Below are 19,770 nucleotides of genomic sequence, written 5' to 3'. Positions count from 1 at the left end.
GATTTATCCAAGCAATAACAATCTATGTGAGAACACCTATGGTAGCAGCCTCTTGACCGTGTTAGCTCTCAGGGTTAAATATACAAATAGACATTTCATGAGTTAGCATAAACATGTAAACCTTTCTGTGGTGCTGTGTCATGAAGGATAATGTGTCTGACAATAGTTACTTAACCCTTAATGTATTTTTAAGGTTCCAAAAGGCTGTCTAATGTTTGTATGAGAAGCGAGTATACGACTGACTACTCTCTACCGAAGAATCTAAAGTCATGTGTTGTGTCCAGAGGCTCATAAATGTGCCACGCTAGGCAAGTAAAATAAGCCAAACATTTGTAGCGAGTGGGAACTAGCTAATTACGCTTATCTAGGCTGGAGGATAAATTATCCCGTGTCAAAAAGGCTAAGCAAGCAAATTCAACTGTAGTTGGCCGGTCCCAGATATGAGACTACAGGCCGCAATAGAAATGATAAAGCATAAAATTACAATAGGGTCTCAACTTTGGTTGGTGTAAGGGTAGTAGTTAGATGCAGGTATTATACACAAGCATGTCACAACTTATTAGATGTAACTATTAGACACTACCATGAAACCATGTGTTATATGCGTCCGCTGGTGAAAGTTCAGTATGGGGTGTTCATGCCTGTCATTTGAGCCAGGCCCCCGAGAGTCATTGGTAGTACGCGGTATAAACCGGACTGCCAGTCCAGAAGGCTGATTTAGCCGATGCCGCTGCTGGGTATGGTCAGTAGAGTGAAATGTACGGCCCCATCGACTAGGGAGTACCTCAGGGCTGCAGCTTTATGCGGGTTGATGGCGGCCGCCCTCCGGCCCCAGGTCTTCACAAAGGCCTGCACCTGCGTTCCACCGACTCGGTTGCTCATGGAGGCCGGGTCGACCCGTCGTCGGGCGCCTTGTGAGGCCTGGGTGTTCAGCCGCCGCCAGCGGCGGGCAGGCCTCCGGCGGTGTGGTCGATGCCTCGGAGTTTGACTCCCTGTGGCCTTCAACCTGGGAAGGCATTGTGGGCGGTCCACGGTAGCGACCTCCGGTATATGTCGGAAGCATTGGATGGTTCGCGTGGTAGTTTGGTACCGCATCTCTGCCGCTGTGCGTGTTGCTTTGGGCCCTTGGGTAGGCCTTTAGGTCTGGCTAGGCGATTATGAGCCGGGCTTCGTTGGCTGGTCGAAGGTAAGAACGTCGCCTTGTTCGGGCTTGTGTTACCCTTCCTGTGACTGACACCCGTAGTTGCCAGGGGTGTGCACGCTGGTTTGGTCTGTATAGCATTCGTTGTGCTCTGCGCCCTTTCCGAGATCCGAGCCCAGAAGGCTTTCGTCCCACTTAGTCAGCGCGGTGTTTGTCGAGTTGCCCACTGCCTCTATGCTTGCTGGCTGGTGCGTGGTATCCGCCATTTTGGAGTCAGGGACTCCTGATGTGGGTAGTCTCTGGGACGTGAGTGTCCGCGGTGAGTATGCTGCGTGTGCCGGGATAACCCCCACCGGCGGGGGGGGGGGGGGGGGGGGAAAGCTAGTGGATGGTTCCCCGCTGTTTTCGTGTCGGCCTTCAGGGCAGGGTGATCGGCCGCCTCACCCCGTCTTTCAGCTCTGTTTAGGCTAGTTGTGTCAGCGGTAGGCCCCATTGTTGCAGTCCGCGTTCACGGTGGCTCAGCTTTTCAAAAGTGGTCTCGTTTTGTGCTCTCTTGCATCCCCTTCGTGGTTATTACGTTTTTAATCAATTTTGTAGTCGGGGAGTAATGATTATTTTGATATAAGTAAAGTTCCAGGCTGGAGCTCCTGCTGCACACGTCTGTTCAGCTCCACAGCCAGGCTCCGCCTGAACCTCTGTTTTTAATCTTTCAAGATTCTTTTCTTTCAGGAAGTGTTCCGGAGGATTGGAGGAAGGCAGATGTGGTTCCTATATTCAAAAATGGTTCAAAATCCTTGCCTGGAAATTATAGACCTGTGAGCTTAACTTCTGTGGCTGGTAAAATATTTGAAAGATTATTAAGGGATTATATTCAAGAATTCCTTGAGAAGAACATGGTTATCAGCAAAAATCAGCACGGTTTTATGAAGCACAGGTCGTGTCAAACTAACTTGATTGCATTCTACGAAGAAGTAAGTAGAAGTATAGATCAGGGTGTTGCAGTGGATGTGATCTATTTGGACTTTGCCAAGGCATTTGATACAGTTCCACACAGAAGATTAGTGTTCAAATTCAAGGAAATCGGTCTAGATGAAAATGCTTGTTCTTGGGTAGAACATTTGCTTAAAAACAGAGTACAAAGAGTTGTCGTTAATGGTAAATTTTCAAGCTGGACAGAGGTGGCAAGTGGTGTCCCTCAGGGGTCTGTTCTGGGACCCCTTCTATTTAACATGTTTATAAATGATCTTGAAGACAGCATTAAAAGTCATGTTTCAGTGTTTGCAGATGACACAAAACTTTGTAAAATAATACAATGTGAGCAAGATATTACTTTGCTGCAGAGGGATTTAGATAGACTGGAGGACTGGGCACTCAAATGGCAGATTCAATTTAATGTTGAAAAATGCAAAGTTATGCACTTCGGCGTAAAGAATACACAAGCAACGTATACCCTTAATGGAAGCGAATTAGGGATAACAACACATAAAAAGGACTTGGGAATTGTTATAGACAAAAACTATGCAACAATGTGCAATGTCAATCAGCAGTGACCAAGGCCAGTAGGGTATTGTCATGCATGAAAAAGGGCATTCATTCTCGGGACGAGAATATCATTTTGCCTCTTTATAAATCACTGGTAAGACCACACATTGAAAGTGCTGTGCAATTTTGGGCACCTGTTCTAAAGAAGGATATTATGGCACTAGAAAAAGTGCAGAGGCGGGCTACAAAATTAATACAAGGAATGGAACATATCAGCTATGAAGAAAGGTTAACAAATTTAAACCTATTTAGTTTAGAAAAACATCGCCTGAGAGGGGATATGATAACATTATACAAATATATTCGAGGCCAATACAAACCATTGTGTGGAAATCTATTCACAAACCTGGACTTTACATAGGACACGAGGTCATGCGTTTAGACTAGAAGAAAGAAGATTTCGTCTAAGGCAAAGGAAAGGTTTTTTTACTGTAAGAACAATCAGGATGTGGAATTCTCTGCCTGAAGAAGTGTTTTTTTCAGAGTCCATACAGATGTTCAAACAGCTACTAGATGCATACTTGCAAAAACAGAATATTCAAGGATATAATCTTTCAATGTAGGGTAACAACTGCTTGATCCAAGGATAAATCTGACTGCCAGTCTGGGGTCAAGAAGGAATTTTTTTCCTAGCTTGTTGCAAAATTGGAAGTGCTTCAAACTGGGTTTTTTGCCTTCTTTTGGATCAACAGCAAAAAACATATGTGAGGAAGGCTGAACCTGATGGACGCAAGTCTCTTTTCAGCTATGTAACTATGTAACTATGAATGTAATCATATTTTTGTATAGAGTATATGTGTGCAGGTAGGGGTGTATTTGTATGTACTGTTGGGGCCGGGCACAGGATCAGGTATGCATGTGCAACGCCAGCCGCCAGGGTGGAGGTTGGAACGAGAGCTAGCAGGAAAAGTGTGACCATAGAATGAACCCTTTTACCCAAGCTCTGCAGTCACTGTGCAAAGGGACACTTAAACAGTGTAGCTTGCTGAAATTATTTTTTTGTGTGGAGAGTGTCCTCTTTTTTCACTTTACCAAAAATGCAGATATCAATAAATTAAAGGACCACTATAGGCACCCAGACCACTTCAGCTCAATGAAGTGGTCTGGGTGCCAGATCCATCTACGGTTAACCCTTCCTGCTGTAAACATAGCAGTTTAAGAGAAAATGCTATGTTTACATATGGGTTAATCCAGCCTCTCATTGACAGCCACTAGAGGCGCTTCTCACTGTGATTTTCACAGTGAGAAGATGCTTGCGTCCATAGGAAAGCATTGAGAAATGCTTTCCTATGGACTGATTGAAGAGGGAGGAGAGTCCCCAGCGCTGGAAAAATGTAAGCGTTTAACCCCTTCCTCCCCCTGGAGCCCAACGGGAGGGGGGGCATGACGGTGTGGGGGACCTATTAATATTAAAGTGCCAGGAAAACAAGTTTGTTTTCCTGGTACTATAGTGGTCCTTTAACCTTGGTAGATCTCTCTGGCTGTCAATCAGACAAATGGTCCTATAACTTCCTGGTAATTTAACCCAGTGAAGCTAAACTCAAGAAGTAGACACAACACCTGCCTTGCACAGACTTGTCACTGAACTGTCCTGAAATATTATTATTACTTTTGGCTTTTATAGAGCACCAAGTAATTCCGCAGGACTTTACATTATTATGAAAGAGGGAAATTTAACAATAAATGAGACAATTACAAAATGATACAGGAACAATAGGTAGATGCTAAGAGTAGCTTACATGCATACAGTTATTGCAGTTTTTAAACATACTATGGTGAGATTTAATGTAGTGTGACTCTTTAAAACTCTCATGTATAACAATAAGTTAAAGCATCCATAAAGCGAGAGGGGCATAGTCATTTGAGGGTGTGTCCGTCTGAGCCACATGGGGATCATACTCCTGCACATAGGAGCGCGCAGCACAATAGCCAACACAACTTTGACATGTCTCCATCAAATAGTCCATTTTATTGGCGCTAAACCGATACGGGTACAATAATAATTTCAGTCTACGAGAAAATGGCCGCCTCCGACGTATCCTTACTGTCAGCGACGCTCGCAGACTCTAATGTAATTGGTTCACTGGTGCCTTACGCGCATTGAGGAAGTTTGATGCTTTACGGCGGACGCTTAGCTGGACGTCACCGGAAGCAGATGTGGATGTTTTGAGGCCACGAGTATAGTGTGGGGGGCACAGCGTCCCATAGCAACGTGAGCCATGGCCAGGCACCGGAATGTGCGGGGATATAACTATGATGAGGGTAAGAGGCAGCACGGAGCGCTGTGTACACAGGGTGTGTCTGTGATAGAGGAGGTGTGGATGCTGTAAACATATGGTACATTGTGCTATGTGCGGACATTGTTAGTCGCTAATACTGAGTGTGAGTGCAGTCAGTGGGACAATGCTGAGGGTGAGTGCAGTCAGTGGGGCAATGCTGAGGGTGGGTGCAGTCAGTGGGACAATGCTGAGGGTGGGTGCAGTCAGTGGGACAATGCTGAGGGTGGGTGCAGTCAGTGGGACAATGCTGAGGGTGGGTGCAGTCAGTGGGACAATGCTGAGGGTGGGTGCAGTCAGTGGGACAATGCTGAGGGTGGGTGCAGTCAGTGGGACAATGCTGAGGGTGGGTGCAGTCAGTGGGACAATGCTGAGGGTGGGTGCAGTCAGTGGGACAATGCTGAGGGTGGGTGCAGTCAGTGGGACAATGCTGAGGGTGGGTGCAGTCAGTGGGACAATGCTGAGGGTGGGTGCAGTCAGTGGGACAATGCTGAGGGTGGGTGCAGTCAGTGGGACAATGCTGAGGGTGGGTGCAGTCAGTGGGACAATGCTGAGGGTGGGTGCAGTCAGTGGGACAATGCTGAGGGTGGGTGCAGTCAGTGGGACAATGCTGAGGGTGGGTGCAGTCAGTGGGACAATGCTGAGGGTGGGTGCAGTCAGTGGGACAATGCTGAGGGTGGGTGCAGTCAGTGGGACAATGCTGTGGGTGGGTGCAGTCAGTGGGACAATGCTGAGGGTGGGTGCAGTCAGTGGGACAATGCTGAGGGTGGGTGCAGTCAGTGGGACAATGCTGAGGGTGGGTGCAGTCAGTGGGACAATGCTGAGGGTGGGTGCAGTCAGTGGGACAATGCTGAGGGTGGGTGCAGTCAGTGGGACAATGCTGAGGGTGGGTGCAGTCAGTGGGACAATGCTGAGGGTGGGTGCAGTCAGTGGGACAATGCTGAGGGTGGGTGCAGTCAGTGGGACAATGCTGAGGGTGGGTGCAGTCAGTGGGACAATGCTGAGGGTGGGTGCAGTCAGTGGGACAATGCTGAGGGTGGGTGCAGTCAGTGGGACAATGCTGAGGGTGGGTGCAGTCAGTGGGACACTGTGTAATGATAAATTGCTGTAGTTTGAAAAAAACTCAGACATCACACGGTTTTTCCCTAAAATGTGAATTTCAAACGTCAGAAGAAAGCCACCTTGTTTCTAAACACATCAAACTTTTTTTTCTAAAATTAGATTTTTTTTTTTAATTCCCACCAAATCCCACTTTATTGATTAACAAAACTGCATTGTAAGGCAAACTCTTGCAAAATATTGAAGTACATTGTATCTGGTTTCTATACATTGTGATACATTGTTAGAATTCCAAAACTATGTATGTAGCACCCGGAGTAGTTCAGTATGATTTTTTTATTTTATTATTTACCATACAGTTATAAGATAAAACGGGTTTACAAAGTTTGAAACTTTAGGGACTGGTGACTTAACTAGAGATAAGCAGAGTCTAAGGAAATCTGTAAAACTATGAGGTATTTGTTATGCCAATTGTATGTCCCATGCACACCTTTTTTCCTTTATATAAAGCCATCGATAGTATCTAGTATCCTCCAGGCAGAATTTGCTTAGGCTTTCAGGGTTCCAAGGTCTATAACAGGAGTATGATTACATTCTGTTTAAAGTAATCATGAAACCTTAATATGACGTTAAGTTGACCTTCCGATTAGATTTGCAAGTGTTGCTAAAGAGGAAAGTACACTTGGAAAGTACTGTACAACATCTGCATTGCTTCATTTATTACGTCACCTGCCCTGCAATATTTATTTATTTTTGCATGTTATGCTGCAGTGCATGCAGACAGTTGTTGGGGGCATTACATATTCTTGGTGTTTTTTAGTCACCACATTATGGAACATACACATTTAGTTTAGAATTTGTATCTATAGAAATAATACTGACTGACTGAGATCAATAAGATTAAAAATCCAGTAATATAATAGACCACACAATGGAAGAGCGCTCTCTCTCTAATCTGAATATCAATATTTAGATTTTATCTTATGAATAGCTCGTAAATAATATATTGGTGGTAGAGCCGCTCTAGTGCATTAACTATTCAAAAACAATACATTTACAAATAATAATCAAAAATTATTTGCATCTGCTGCATCTTCACAGCTGAGAAAGATCTGCACTAGACTCCAACAAAATCTGTAACAGATCGTGATACTCACTTAAAGGATCACTATAGGGTCAGGAACACAAACATATATTCCTGACCCTATAGTGTTAAAACCACCATCTAGCCCCCTGGGCCCCTCATGCGTCCATAAATATAGCAAAATCTTACTGTATTCAAGCCTGAAGCTGTAAATCTGCATGCTGTTTGCCTCAGAAAAACAAGCTGTCTGCTGACATCATCAGAAGTGGTGGCCTGATCCAATCACAATGCTTCCCCATAGGATTGGCTGAGACTGACAGAGGCAGATCAGGGGCAGAGCTAGCACAATTAAAACAGCCCTGGCCAATCAGCATCTCCCTCATAGAGATGAATTGAATCAATGAATCTCTGAGGAAAGTTCAGTGTCTGCATGCAGAGGGAGGAGACACTGAATGTTTGGATGCATTTTAGGTAGCCATGACCCAGGAAGGATCTCTAACCGCTATCTGAGGAGTGGCCAGTGAAGTTATCACTAGGCTGTAAGGTAAACACTGTATTACAGCAAAAAGCCTGAAGGGAGCTATTCTACTCACCAGAACAAATAACAAGCTATAGTTCTGGTTACTATAGTGTCCCTTTAAGGGACACTATAGGCACTAAAGCAACCCTAGCGTTAAACAAATAAATACAATAAAAATGTGGTGTGGAGATTATGCCCCTGCAGCCTCACTGCTCAATTCTCTCCATGTAGGAGTTAAATCATTTTGTTTATACAGCCCTAGTCACTCCTCCCTGCACATGACTTGCACACTCTTCCTAAAAATTTCCTGAAAACAAAAGTATTTAGGCTTCTGTATTGCACGGTCTGTTTAAAGGACCACTCTAGTGCCAGGAAAACATACTCGTTTTCCTGGCACTAGAGTGCCCTGAGGGTGCCCCCACCCTCAGGGACCCCCTCCCGCCCTGCTCTGGAAAGGGGAAAGTCTTTAAAACTTACCTTTTTCCAGCGGTGGGCGGGGAGCTCTCCTCCTCCGATCCTCCTCTTCTCCTCCCCGTCGGCTGAATGCGCACGCTCGGCAAGAGCTGCGCGCGCATTCAGCCGGTCACATAGGAAAGCATTCATAATGCTTTCCTATGGACGCTTGCGTGCTCTCACTGTGATTTTCACAGTGAGAATCACGCATGCGCCTCTAGCGGCTGTCAATGAGACAGCCACTAGAGGAAATAGGGGAAGGCTTAACCCATTCACAAACATAGCAGTTTCTCTGAAACTGCTATGTTTATAAAAAAAATGGGTTAACCCTAGCTGGACCTGGCACCCATTAAGGCACTCTAGGCACTCATTAAGCTGAAGTGGTCTGGGTGCCTAGAGTGGTCCTTTAACCCCTTAAGGACCAAACTTCTGGAATAAAAGGGAATCATGACATGTCACACATGTCATGTGTCCTTAAGGGGTTAAGCTAGAATGCATTTTCTCCTGCTCTGTTAATAAGGGCTCGACCAATATTGATTTTTTTCGAGCCGTTGATCTGTGAGCTTTCAGGCCGCTAGCTGATAACTTAACGATATTCTGTCCATTTACCATTTTGAAAAAAATAAACTATTTCTAAAGGTAAATGCACAAAATATACTTGCCTTATGTAGTGGATGCAGTGTGTTTAGACGGGAACTGTGTGTGTAGTGGATGCAGTGTGTATTTGTGTAGTGTGTGTGTGTATAATGAATGCAGAGTGTGTTTGTGTAATGGTTATAGTGAATGCAGTGTGTATGTCTGTAGGTATGTAATTTGTGTAAAATTGGGGGGGACATTGTTTATTTTAATATATATATATATATGTTTTTAGTCCCCCTCCCTGCTTCTTACTTGGCCAGGGAGGGGGGATATGGCATTCCCTGGTGGTCCTGTGATGTAGACTGTGCAGTGGGGGCCCGCAGCAAGCTCTTACTTATCTTCCCAGCAGCTCCTCTGTCTTAATCTCGCGGCCTGCGTGCTGTGTGGAGCGTTGCTGTGGTAATGCTCTGATGGGCGCGGGACTCGCGTGATTTACACAAGGGAGCTGCTGGGAATGTAAGTAAGAGCTTGCTGTGGGCCCTCCAGGACCGCAGGGCTTGTCATGGGCTCGGCGGTCCTGGTATGTATTATCAGCATTTCTATAGAACGATACCGATATTGCCAAAAATATCGAATATCGGCCGATCCCTACTGTTAATAGCGTTATAAAACGTGTAGGAGCCCCCAGTGTGTGATTACAGGTACAGTGTAGGATAAAAACTTCTAAAGCAAGTTAATCTGATAATTAACCTTTTTTTTTATTTATTTTTTACAAACAGGCTGAGCCAGTCACAGTATGGGAAGTGTGGTCAGGGCTGCATAAACAGAAACAAAAGTGATTTAAAGTGGCACTGTCACTGGCCCTCCTCTCCCAATGCACAAATGAGTATTTCATAATGATATCATCTTTATGAAATACTCATATTGACTGAGTTAGAATCTCACTGAAATTCCACCCCAGTCAAAAGATACACCGAGACAAAGTAAAAAGGTGGCAGCACCACGAAGAACAAGTTTAGGTGACTTAAACTCACCTTTGACCTGCTCCCCCTGCCACTGGACCCCCAGTGGCAATGTCACTGTCTGGCGTCTTTGCGGGAGGGGGACCCTGAGGGTGGGGGCACACTCAGGGCACTATAGTGCCAGGAAAACAAGTGTGTTTTCCTGGCACTATAGTGGTCCTTTAACCCCTTAAGGACACATGACGTGTGTGACATGTCATGATTCCATTTTATTCCAGAAGTTTGGTCCTTAAGGGGTTAATATCAAATATTTAGCTATGAAACATAATTTAATATGAAAAAATGGGAGAAAATAAGAAATGTTGTCATTTTTTTTAGTTCTACGTGACATTTTTTTTTAAATTTCTTTATTTTTCCGTGCATATGAATTAGTCATTTTGTCAATGCCCTGACAGTAGTGACAAACATTCGATCATACATAGATTAACATTTAGAGGCATGTGGGTTAATAGCACATTTTTAGGTATAGTATGATTAATTTACGAGGTTATACTTGGGCTATTCTGGTGAATACATGCTATATTCTTGTGTCCAAGTGAGTAATTAAACTTTTATAACCTTTCCGTTAGACTATGCATCATGTTATCAAGCTCCGTTAAACATTTGTGTCGTCAGCGTGTAATAAAATAAAATAATATGCAGCAGATACATCAGCACATATTTTTTTTTTTTTTTAAAAGAATAAGAAAACGGTTAAACTAAGGCATTGAGAAAGGTGAACTGTGAGACCAGCGTTTTAAGTGCTGTATATGCCTAGATTAGTCTAGCTAGGGTAAACAGTGATAAATGTAGTAGAACGATAGGAACAAATCGTAAGCAGCTCAACATTAAGTGCAGGTAAGTCATGCTAAGGTAGCTGGCATTTGAGTTAAACAAAATCACATTTTAAATCCACATAGATAAATTCAAACAATATGCAGCTGCACCGTAAAACAATAATGCTTATTGAGGTTATTGGTCCCGGGGAGGGGAAAAACTGGTAGAGTACTATGTCTGCAGACACTGTGTGGAGATGGAAGGCGAGTGATCGGTAACCTGTAGTAAGTCCCAGTTCGTGAGAACCATTCACCCGATGCCTGCTAGTGTCAGGGTACATTCCCCGAGAAGCGTGTGGTCAGGGTCGTGCTTTGTCCGCCGGGTAGGTCCCTTGGGTCTTGGTGCGGTAGTCTCCTGCTCGCGGTGGGTGTCGTAGGGGTCTGGGTTGGGACCGGAGTTGGCGGCTCGGTGTAGGCAAGGTAAGTCCTCCCCTCCGCCCCAGGCTATCAGAAGGGCCGACATTTTAGATCCACAGGTCCGGCTTTCACGAGGGGCCGAACCTCTCTCCCTGTTGGAGTGGTAGGGGGTCCTGGTGGTCGGCCGCTGAGTGCGGCGGCGAACCCTCCTCCAGTGTGGGTGGCGTCTCAAGGTAGCACCCCGGTTGGCCTTCGGCCTGGGTAGGCCAGTAGTAGGTGGCACAAGCTTTTGTGGTTTCGTTGGGCCCGAGGAGGTCCCCCGTGCCTTACGGCTCTCACCCCTCCGAACTGTTTCCCGTGGCCGTGCCGGCTTGGTCGTGCAGGGATACCGCAGAGATTTCAAACGCTGTGGTGGTGTGGGTGGACACAATTTGCTTCGCAGTTTCCGCCAAAATACTTGAAAGTGTCTGTCCAGTCGGGTGAGTATGTAGTTGGAGTGCGGGAGCCTCGTTTCCTCTGCCATTATGGTGGAGCTGCGTGTTTGTAGGTTTGATTTAGCTTTTGCTCCCCATGGTTGCGTGAGGATCAGCATTCCCGGCGCGGGCAGTGTGGTAGAGTCCGACCTGGTTGGTCTCTGTCTGGCTTGTCGGGCTGAGTGACAAGCTGCCGCCATTTTGGAGGCCCTTACCCCCGTTTTGCCAGGAGCTGTCGCGGGCTCATGTGGAGGGTGCCGGGCGCGGGGCTCTCCGGCTGGCGGGGACCGGGATGTCCCCCACCGGTCCATGGGGGGGGGGGGGGAGGTATTGCACCGAGCTCACTGTTTGCTTCGTGCGTCTGGCGGGAAAGCGGCCGCCTTTCTCCACCGCCTCCCTCAGTAGGCCCTAGTCTGCCGATGCGGTAACCGGTCACCCCAGACATTGAGTTTGGTGTCTCTGGGTTCGGGACGGTTTCCCCAGTCGAGTGGGCCCTCTTGTAGGAGGATGAGCGCAGGTTAGCCAGCTTTATTCAACGTTTTTGTGCTCGGTGCCCAGGACCTAGTTCAGAGCACGTCTGCCCTGTTTGCTAGTCAGGCCCCGCCCCCCTCTACGTGACATTTTAACTGTCAATGTCATAATATTGTTTGCTCTTACTGCAATAAAATACACATATTTGTATTCAGCAAAGTCTCACGTGTAAAACAGTAGCCCCCTATGTACAGGTTTTATGGTGTTTTGGGAAGTTACAGGGTCAAATATAGCGCGTTACATTTGAAAGTCGCCATATTAGTTACATTGCCTTTGAGACTGTATAGTAGCCCAGGAATAAAATTTACACCCATAATGGCATACCATTTGCAATAGTAAACAACCCAAGGTATTGCAAATGGGGTATTTCCAGTTTTTTTTTTAGTAGCCATTTTGTCACAAACACTGGCCAAAGTTAGCGTTAGTATTTGTTTGTGTGTGAAAAATGCAAAAAAAACGCAAATTTTGGCCAGTGTTTGTGACTAAGTGGCTACTAAAAAAGACTGGACATACCCCATTTGCAATACCTTGGGTTGTTTACTATTGCAAATGGTATGCCATCATAGGGGTAATTTTCATTCTTGGGCTACCATAGGGTCTCAAAGGCAACATAACCGATCTGGCGAATTTCAATGTGAAAAAAATGAAACACAGGCCTAATATTTGACGCTGTAACTTTTGAAAACACCATAAAACCTGTACATGAGGGGGTACTGTTGTATTCGGGAGACTTCGCTGAACACAAATATTTGTGTTTCAAAACAGTAAAAAGTATCACCGCAATAATATCGTCCTTGTAAGTGCTGTTTGTGCGTGAAAAATTCAAAAAACGTCACTTTTACTGGCGATCTCATCGTTGTAATACATTTTACTGTTTTGAAACCCTAATATTTGTGTTCAGCGAAGTCTCCTGAGTAGAACAGTACCCCCCATGTACAGGTTTTATGGTGTCTTGGAAAGTTATAGGGTTAAATATAGTGCTAGCAAATTAAATTCCCTATACTTTCGGCATGGGTTGTCAGGCAGGTCCCGCTAATTGTAATTAATTAAGATACCTAATTATGTTAAAATATTACATAAATATATATGTAGAATTAATATATGTGTGTGTATGTATGTATATATATATTTACACACACACACACACACACACACGAAATCATATATCTATATACATAAATATATACGTATATATCTCTATATATAAATAGAAATATTTAAACAAATTATATATATATTTTTTTATATTTTTATTAATATATAGTGATATATACGTATATAGATATATATATTATTTCGTTCTATGTGTATTTTGATATAAATATATATATATATTAATATGGCCGGTGGGGCTGCAGGAGGACGGATCTGCCGCGGGGGACTCCCTGGGAGTCCCCCCAACCGCGATCGCCGGCGACAGTGTAAGAATAAAAAAAACAATGGAGGGCGTACTATTACGCCCTATGGCGTTTAGAGCCGCTTAGAATAGGGCGTAATACTACGCCCTCCGGTTTTAAGGGGTTAAGCTGTGTGACTGTTGTGACTGTGCCCCAGTGCACAATCCATGAAGACATAATTGGATGAGCCCTGACCTTAACACCATTGAACACCTTTGGGATGCACTGGATTGGTTGTGAGCCAGGTCTTCTCTTCCAACTTCAGTGCTTGACCTTACACGTGCTCTACTGGATGAATGGGCTAAATTTCACATAAAAACATTCCAAAATCTTGTGGAAAGCATTCCTAGAAGAGTAGGAGCCGTTATAGTTGCAATAGTGGGACCAACTACATATTCATGTCTACGTATTCCAAATGCGATGTCATAGAATTCCCTGTTGGTCTAATGGTCAGGTGTCCCAAACGTTCTGTCCATTTAGTGTATGTGTGGAGCACATAAACAAAATAAATATTCTGCATAACAAATGTAATGTAACCTACACATGGTACCTAGCATGTTTAAAATGTTCCTTTGATTTGTGACCCACTGTGGCACTTTGTGTGTTACATGGCATGTGATTATACAAACATTCAAATCTTTTTCGTTTTTGGTATTCTTCATACTTTGGCTTATGCAATACATTGCTATCCTAATGGGTGGAAGATAATGCTCAAATATGTGTGGTCCATATTGTTGAAAAATGTAGTATTGAGAGAGTTTATGGTAAGACCTCACTTGAAGACATACCTGTTAAGAAAGAGGCACAAAGGACTGTTCAACCAGCCTTACGAATGCAAGTTTGAAATTGACAAATGTCTCAGCACACCTCCACTTATGGCTAAATGACCTCCGGATATTATATTAATAGTGAAGTAAAATGTGTTTGTTTATTTTGTAGATTTTGATGATGATGATCTTTATGGACACTCTGTGGAAGATGACTATGGCATTTCACCAGCGACAGGTTTGTTTCCTATCCGGATTATAAGCGAATTCTCTTAACTGAGTACAGGTTCTTTTACATGTTTTAATAAATTGAACTACCACCCAATATGAACCATGATAAAGAAGCACTTCAAACACCATTACCACTATAGCCCACTGTATTGGTGATAGTGCCAGGAGTGATTGTGTCTGGCACAATACCAATGTAAGTTTTCAGTTTAGCAACCTACCAGAGGTTTAAATGAGCATTCTCCATATTTATACATAGCTCTTTAAGTGATAGTTCTGTTAAACAATTTAATATATGTATTTGCCACCATCTTTAATCTATTCACAAACAGAACTATACATAGGACACAAAAAGATTTAGTCAAAGGTTTTTTTAACTGTAGGAACAATAAGGATGTGGAATTCTTTGCCTGAAGAAGGGATTTTATCAGTCTGTACCAATGTTTAAACAGCAACTAGATGCATACTTGCAAAAACATACTATTCAATTATATATTTTTTCAACTGTCGGGTGGATAGCTTCTTGATCGAAGGAGAAATCTGACTACCATTCTGGGGTCAATAAGGATTTCCCCCGCTAGTTTGTTGCAAAATTGGAAGGGCTTCAAACTGGGTTTGTGCCTTCTTTTGGATTAACAGCAAAAAAACAGATGTGAGGAAGACTGAACTTGATGGACACATGTCATTTTTCAGCCTATGTAACTATGTTTTTGAATACCTGGCAATGCTTTCTATGCTATGCAACCTTTGCACATAAGCATGCACAAGAGTAGTACACGTTGCATGTATAAAACATCTTTTAGAACTGTGGGATTCTCCAGATTTTCCTGCACTCATTAAATAAGATCATTGGTATCCATCATGTAAGATCAAAGCACGAGAGGGAGCAGTGATCTTCCTGCAGCTCCTCTCTGCTCCCTTGCTCTGTTTAGTAATTCCAGGAGCCGGTATATGACATCAGCCCCGGCATCACTACAGAGAGCGTGCAGGGGAGCTGCAGGAAGATTAGAGAGCAGCCCACTGGACCCCAGGGAAAGTTCCACTCAGCTCTCCCAAAGGTAGGGAGGCTGGTTGGACATGAATGAAAATAACCATATTCATTTGTGAGTGTGTGTCTGTTTAGGTATCTGCACCACATGACAGGTGATTTTACTCATTTTTTTCCCCAATACATGCTGGTCTCCCCGCAGCTGGTCCCACCTCCCATAGGAAAGCACTGCGGATATTTCGCATGTTTTCTATGAGCAACTTTCAGCGTCTCCATGCAGAGACACTGAACATGGGACTCTCTTGGGAGGTGCAAGGTCTCACAAGGGTTCCGGTGTCGGGGAGAGCGGCCGCCTCTCCCCGGCCCTAATCCCAGTAGGCCGCACTTGAATTTCCGCTCCCGTAGCTCCGACAGGCTCCGGGGTGGACTCGCCAGCGACACCTTTTATGGTTTGAAGGCCAGTTTAGGACTTGAACGTTAAGTGTCAAACATGAATAGCACTGAGTTAACAGAATCGTATGAAATTCATATTCTTAGTAAGTATTAAGGTATGTTGCTTTATCCTCTTTACAGAAGTGGATATATATTAATAATTGTAGGGAAGGGACACTAAAGTCACCCAGAACACTTTATTTCAGTGACGTGGTATGCACACAATGTCCTTTTAATCTTGCAATAAGAAACATTGCGGTTTATCCACTTCTAGTGGCTGTTTTCCTGACAGGCACTAGTGGCGCTTTTGCTTCACTGACAGAGTGAAACTATTCAGTGCTTTCCTATTGGGAAGCCTGAATTGCTTGCGGCTTTCTATGAGGAGTGTTGGATTGGAACATTGATTGAGGAAGCCATGTCTCCTCTCTGATGTTGCGGAAGGTGTAGAAGCAAGTTGAACCAAGGGAGTCTCAGTACTTGAAAAAACAGAGTAAAACCTTTTATTTTCCTAATTTAATCAGAAAAGAGGTGTCCCTGTAGCTGACTAGGGACAGTGACACTATAGCGTTATCAACACATGTTTAAACGTTATGTTGTTCCTTTAAGGAACGTTCTATACCATTGTAATGTTTTGGGTAGAGTAGATCTGGCTTTGTAGTTGGAATTGATGTAAAGCTATTTTCATGGGTGCTATTTTAATTGTCTAACTGAATTAGTGCTAGAGCTGATGAATGAGCTGTTCTGACTTCACCTTGAAGAAGTTGATTAGCATTTTAAATACATTGGATCATTTTCAAGGTGATTTTTTTTTTTTATATATATACTGTTCTTTATGTTCTTATTTTGCTCTGATCATTTTTTTTTTTTAGTTTTTTTTTATTCATATGCTTGGCCCTCTTGGCTTTTCGTGCTTGGTGGTAATTTCCCAGCGCTGCAGGCACTTTGATTTGCATCTTTTTCCAGACTGACAGCAGCCATGTGTGCTGTCCCTACAGAGTGTGTACAAGTGTTTAGATTTGCTTAAGTTGCCTTTTCCAAATCTAAATGTGATTTATGTTTCAGATGTCATCCTAGTGCATACAAGTCCCAAATATAATTACAAAATTTCCCAATTTCATGTTCTGTGTTATGTTAAATGTTTTGAGTTCATGGTTTAATTTTTGTGTCTTTATCCTTTTAAGCATTGGCGTTTATTTTATTTTTTTTAATCAGAAGCTGAAAAGAGAGATGTGATTGATGCAGAGCCAGATTAAGAGCCCAGTGCGGACAGTGCTGACAATTATGATGGGCATAATTACAGAATCTTATTGACCCAAAACACTAAAACAATCATACCTCCCAAGCGTCATGTATCTGATGGAGATAGTGCTGGAGGGAAACTCAAAGGATGCAGCTATACGAAAACACATACTCTATGCTAATCTCTCATTTATGCTTTCATCTTTCAAGTAAATCCATACCCCCTAACAGCAGTATCCAGTAAAGCAAAGCAGGAAGTCAATGGGCAAGTTAAAAGGGTGTGCCACTGGCGCGAATCACGTGACCAGACCTGCCAAAAGGGGCGAATGTGCCCAAAAAGGGGGCATGTCTGTCCAAAGAATTGGAAAGCCAGCCTGGCATGAATGCATGTCAGGCTGCCTGCCAATCATGCAGGCTATCCAATTAAGGACATACTATGCAGGCAGCACCCTGAATTTGACATAAATGCATCAAATTATGCACCTACTCCACGCTTTCTAAGCTGTCGCCTAGCACTCACATGTCCACTTGTCTCCTTACCTTCTTACTAACAGGCAGAAGTTCCTGGTATATTGTCTGTGACAGGGAAAAGATGTATGTAGTGAGTGTAGAAGAAAGGGGACATGCCACAGTGTTAGAGAGACCAAAGTCTGCATTACCTTATCTAATTTTATTGTCAGCCAGTCCACACAAGTTTTTTGTACCCATGCATCCCTCTTAAGCGTCCAAACTTAAAGGGACACTATAGTCACCAGAACAACTACAGCTTATTGTTTTTGTTCTGGTAAGTAGAATCATTCCCTTCAGGCTTTTTGCAGTAAACACTGTCTTTTCAGAGAAAATGACTCCACTGGCCACTCCTTAGATGGCTGTTAGAGGTGGTTCATGGGGCAGTACTGCCTAGTGTGCAGCACTGCCATTCCGTGTCTCCACCCTCTGCATGCAGACACTGAACTTTCCTCATAGAGATGCATTGATTCAATGTATCTTTTTGAGGAGATGCTGATTGGCCAGGGCTTAATTCGATCAAAATGTCCGTTTTCAATAAAGTTTGGTGAAAGACGCATGACGCAATGACGCACGTATGCGTTGGAATGCGGAAGTGGGACCGTGAATTGGATACGGCAGAGTCTGCCGCTTATACTGAGGGTATTTAAACGCAGATGTTTCTTTCCTCCTTGCCAGCACGGACACTGGGGCCATCGAAGGGACGCATATGTCCCGAGCGCGCAGCCCATGCAGCCCATGCCCATTATACAAGGAAAGCCCTAAGAGTGACTTCAATTTCGCTTCTAACAGAGCCTGATGCAGCGGATTAACTTCATTCTCCATAAATAAGGTTTTGACCAGCCACCAGCGGATACAGGGTGGCAATCACTCTTCCTACTACCAGGAATTCGCTCCATCCCTTCCATGCAGACCATCCCTCACAGACTTCAGCATCTTCCTACTGTATACTACATAAAGAAGTGGACGACACTGGTGAGACCAACCCACAGATAGTGGGCAAAACATATAGTGCACTATATACTGGACTTGTACTTTTCAGGACTTTAGCATTCTGTATATTTTCCATTTTTTCCATTTCTCTCTATTTTTGTATTTTTTTCATATATTTTTTCATTTTTTCATTTTTTCTTTTTTCTTTTTTCTCCTTTTTTTCATTTTTTCAATATAGATTCTCTATATATTTTTTCATATATATATTTTTGCATTTTTTCTCCTTTTTTCCCATTTCGTTACATTATTTTCATTTTTTTATTGAACTGTTCATTACACATAGGAGGATACTGTGTCTAGATAGACATTTGTACATAGTTGGTGTATATAAGATGAATTATGTGTTACTTTGATGAAATACCATTAACTTTGTGAATTATCCTTATAAGCTTTTCAATAAATACTATAAATTTGAACATAGGTTTAATTATTACTTAAAATCGTTTATTGAGTGCGGTATTCATATATTTTTTGCTGATTGGCCAGGGCTATGTTTGACTTGTGCTGGCTCTGCCCCTGATCTGTATAGTGTAGTCTCAGCCAATCCTACGGGGAAGCGTTGTAATTTGCTCAGACCACCACTTCCGATGATGTCAGCAGACAGTCAGTTCAGAGGCAGACAGGGGCAGAGCCAGCAGCTGCAGGCTTGAATACAAGTAAGATTTTACTATATTTAGGGAGGCAAGAGGGAGCCAGGGGGCTATATGGTGGTTTTAACATAATAGGGTCAGAAATACATGATTGTGTTCCTGACCCTATATTCCTTTAATTAACCCCTTAAGGACCAAACTTCTGGACCAAACCCTTAAGGGGTTAAGCAAGAGTATGTGAAGAGTAGTTAGGTATGCCACCTTTCTTGGCAAAAATACCAGTCGTAATCATTTGTATAATTTAGTTATGCGTGTCATCACATGATGTAAATCACAAGGAGTGAAATAAGAGAACATTCTGTAAAATCACCAACAAGCTACTCACAGTTTGATTCTGCTGTATAGATGGATTGCTCCCAGTGTTCCCTAGTCTCCCAGTGTCTCAATTTCCTCCAGTGTCCCCATGTCACAAGGATACTAGGGGACACAGGGGCACTGAGACACTTGGGGACATTGGGAGACATGGGGGCCCTTGTGGATACAGACTTGGGGACACTGACACTGGGAGACATTGGGACACTAAGACACAAGGGAGAAATACATGGGAACAGAAACAATGGGAGACTAGGGGACACTGGGAGGGAGACATGGAGAAACTTGTGGACATGGAGACACAGGCATTGGGAGACACAGGGACACTGAGACATGCAGCTCCATCATCCCCTATGTTAATCTGGCCCCGGATTGATGGCATTTGCATGTTCTATGCCACATGCT

At 43.7% G+C, this 19,770-nt stretch overlaps 1 protein-coding gene across 2 annotated transcripts in view; it reads left to right on the top strand.

Moving 5' to 3' along the window:
* Nucleotides 1–4,817: 4,817 nt before the first annotated feature.
* HBS1L (HBS1 like translational GTPase) overlaps nt 4,818–19,770 on the top strand; it is a 96,163-nt gene continuing 81,210 nt past the window's right edge. For both annotated transcript variants that reach the window (XM_063443253.1, XM_063443254.1), the window contains exons 1-2: nt 4,818–4,945; nt 14,189–14,254. In XM_063443253.1, coding sequence (XP_063299323.1) covers nt 4,903–4,945; nt 14,189–14,254 — 109 coding nt within the window. In that variant the 5' untranslated portion in view covers nt 4,818–4,902. The remainder of the gene's footprint in view (nt 4,946–14,188; nt 14,255–19,770) is intronic.

The sequence above is a fragment of the Pelobates fuscus genome, chromosome 2 (genome assembly GCF_036172605.1).
Source record: "Pelobates fuscus isolate aPelFus1 chromosome 2, aPelFus1.pri, whole genome shotgun sequence".
NCBI classification, from domain to species: Eukaryota; Metazoa; Chordata; class Amphibia; order Anura; family Pelobatidae; genus Pelobates; species Pelobates fuscus.
The sequence above is the reverse complement of the archived record's forward strand: the minus strand, read 5'-3'. Positions and strand labels throughout refer to the sequence as shown.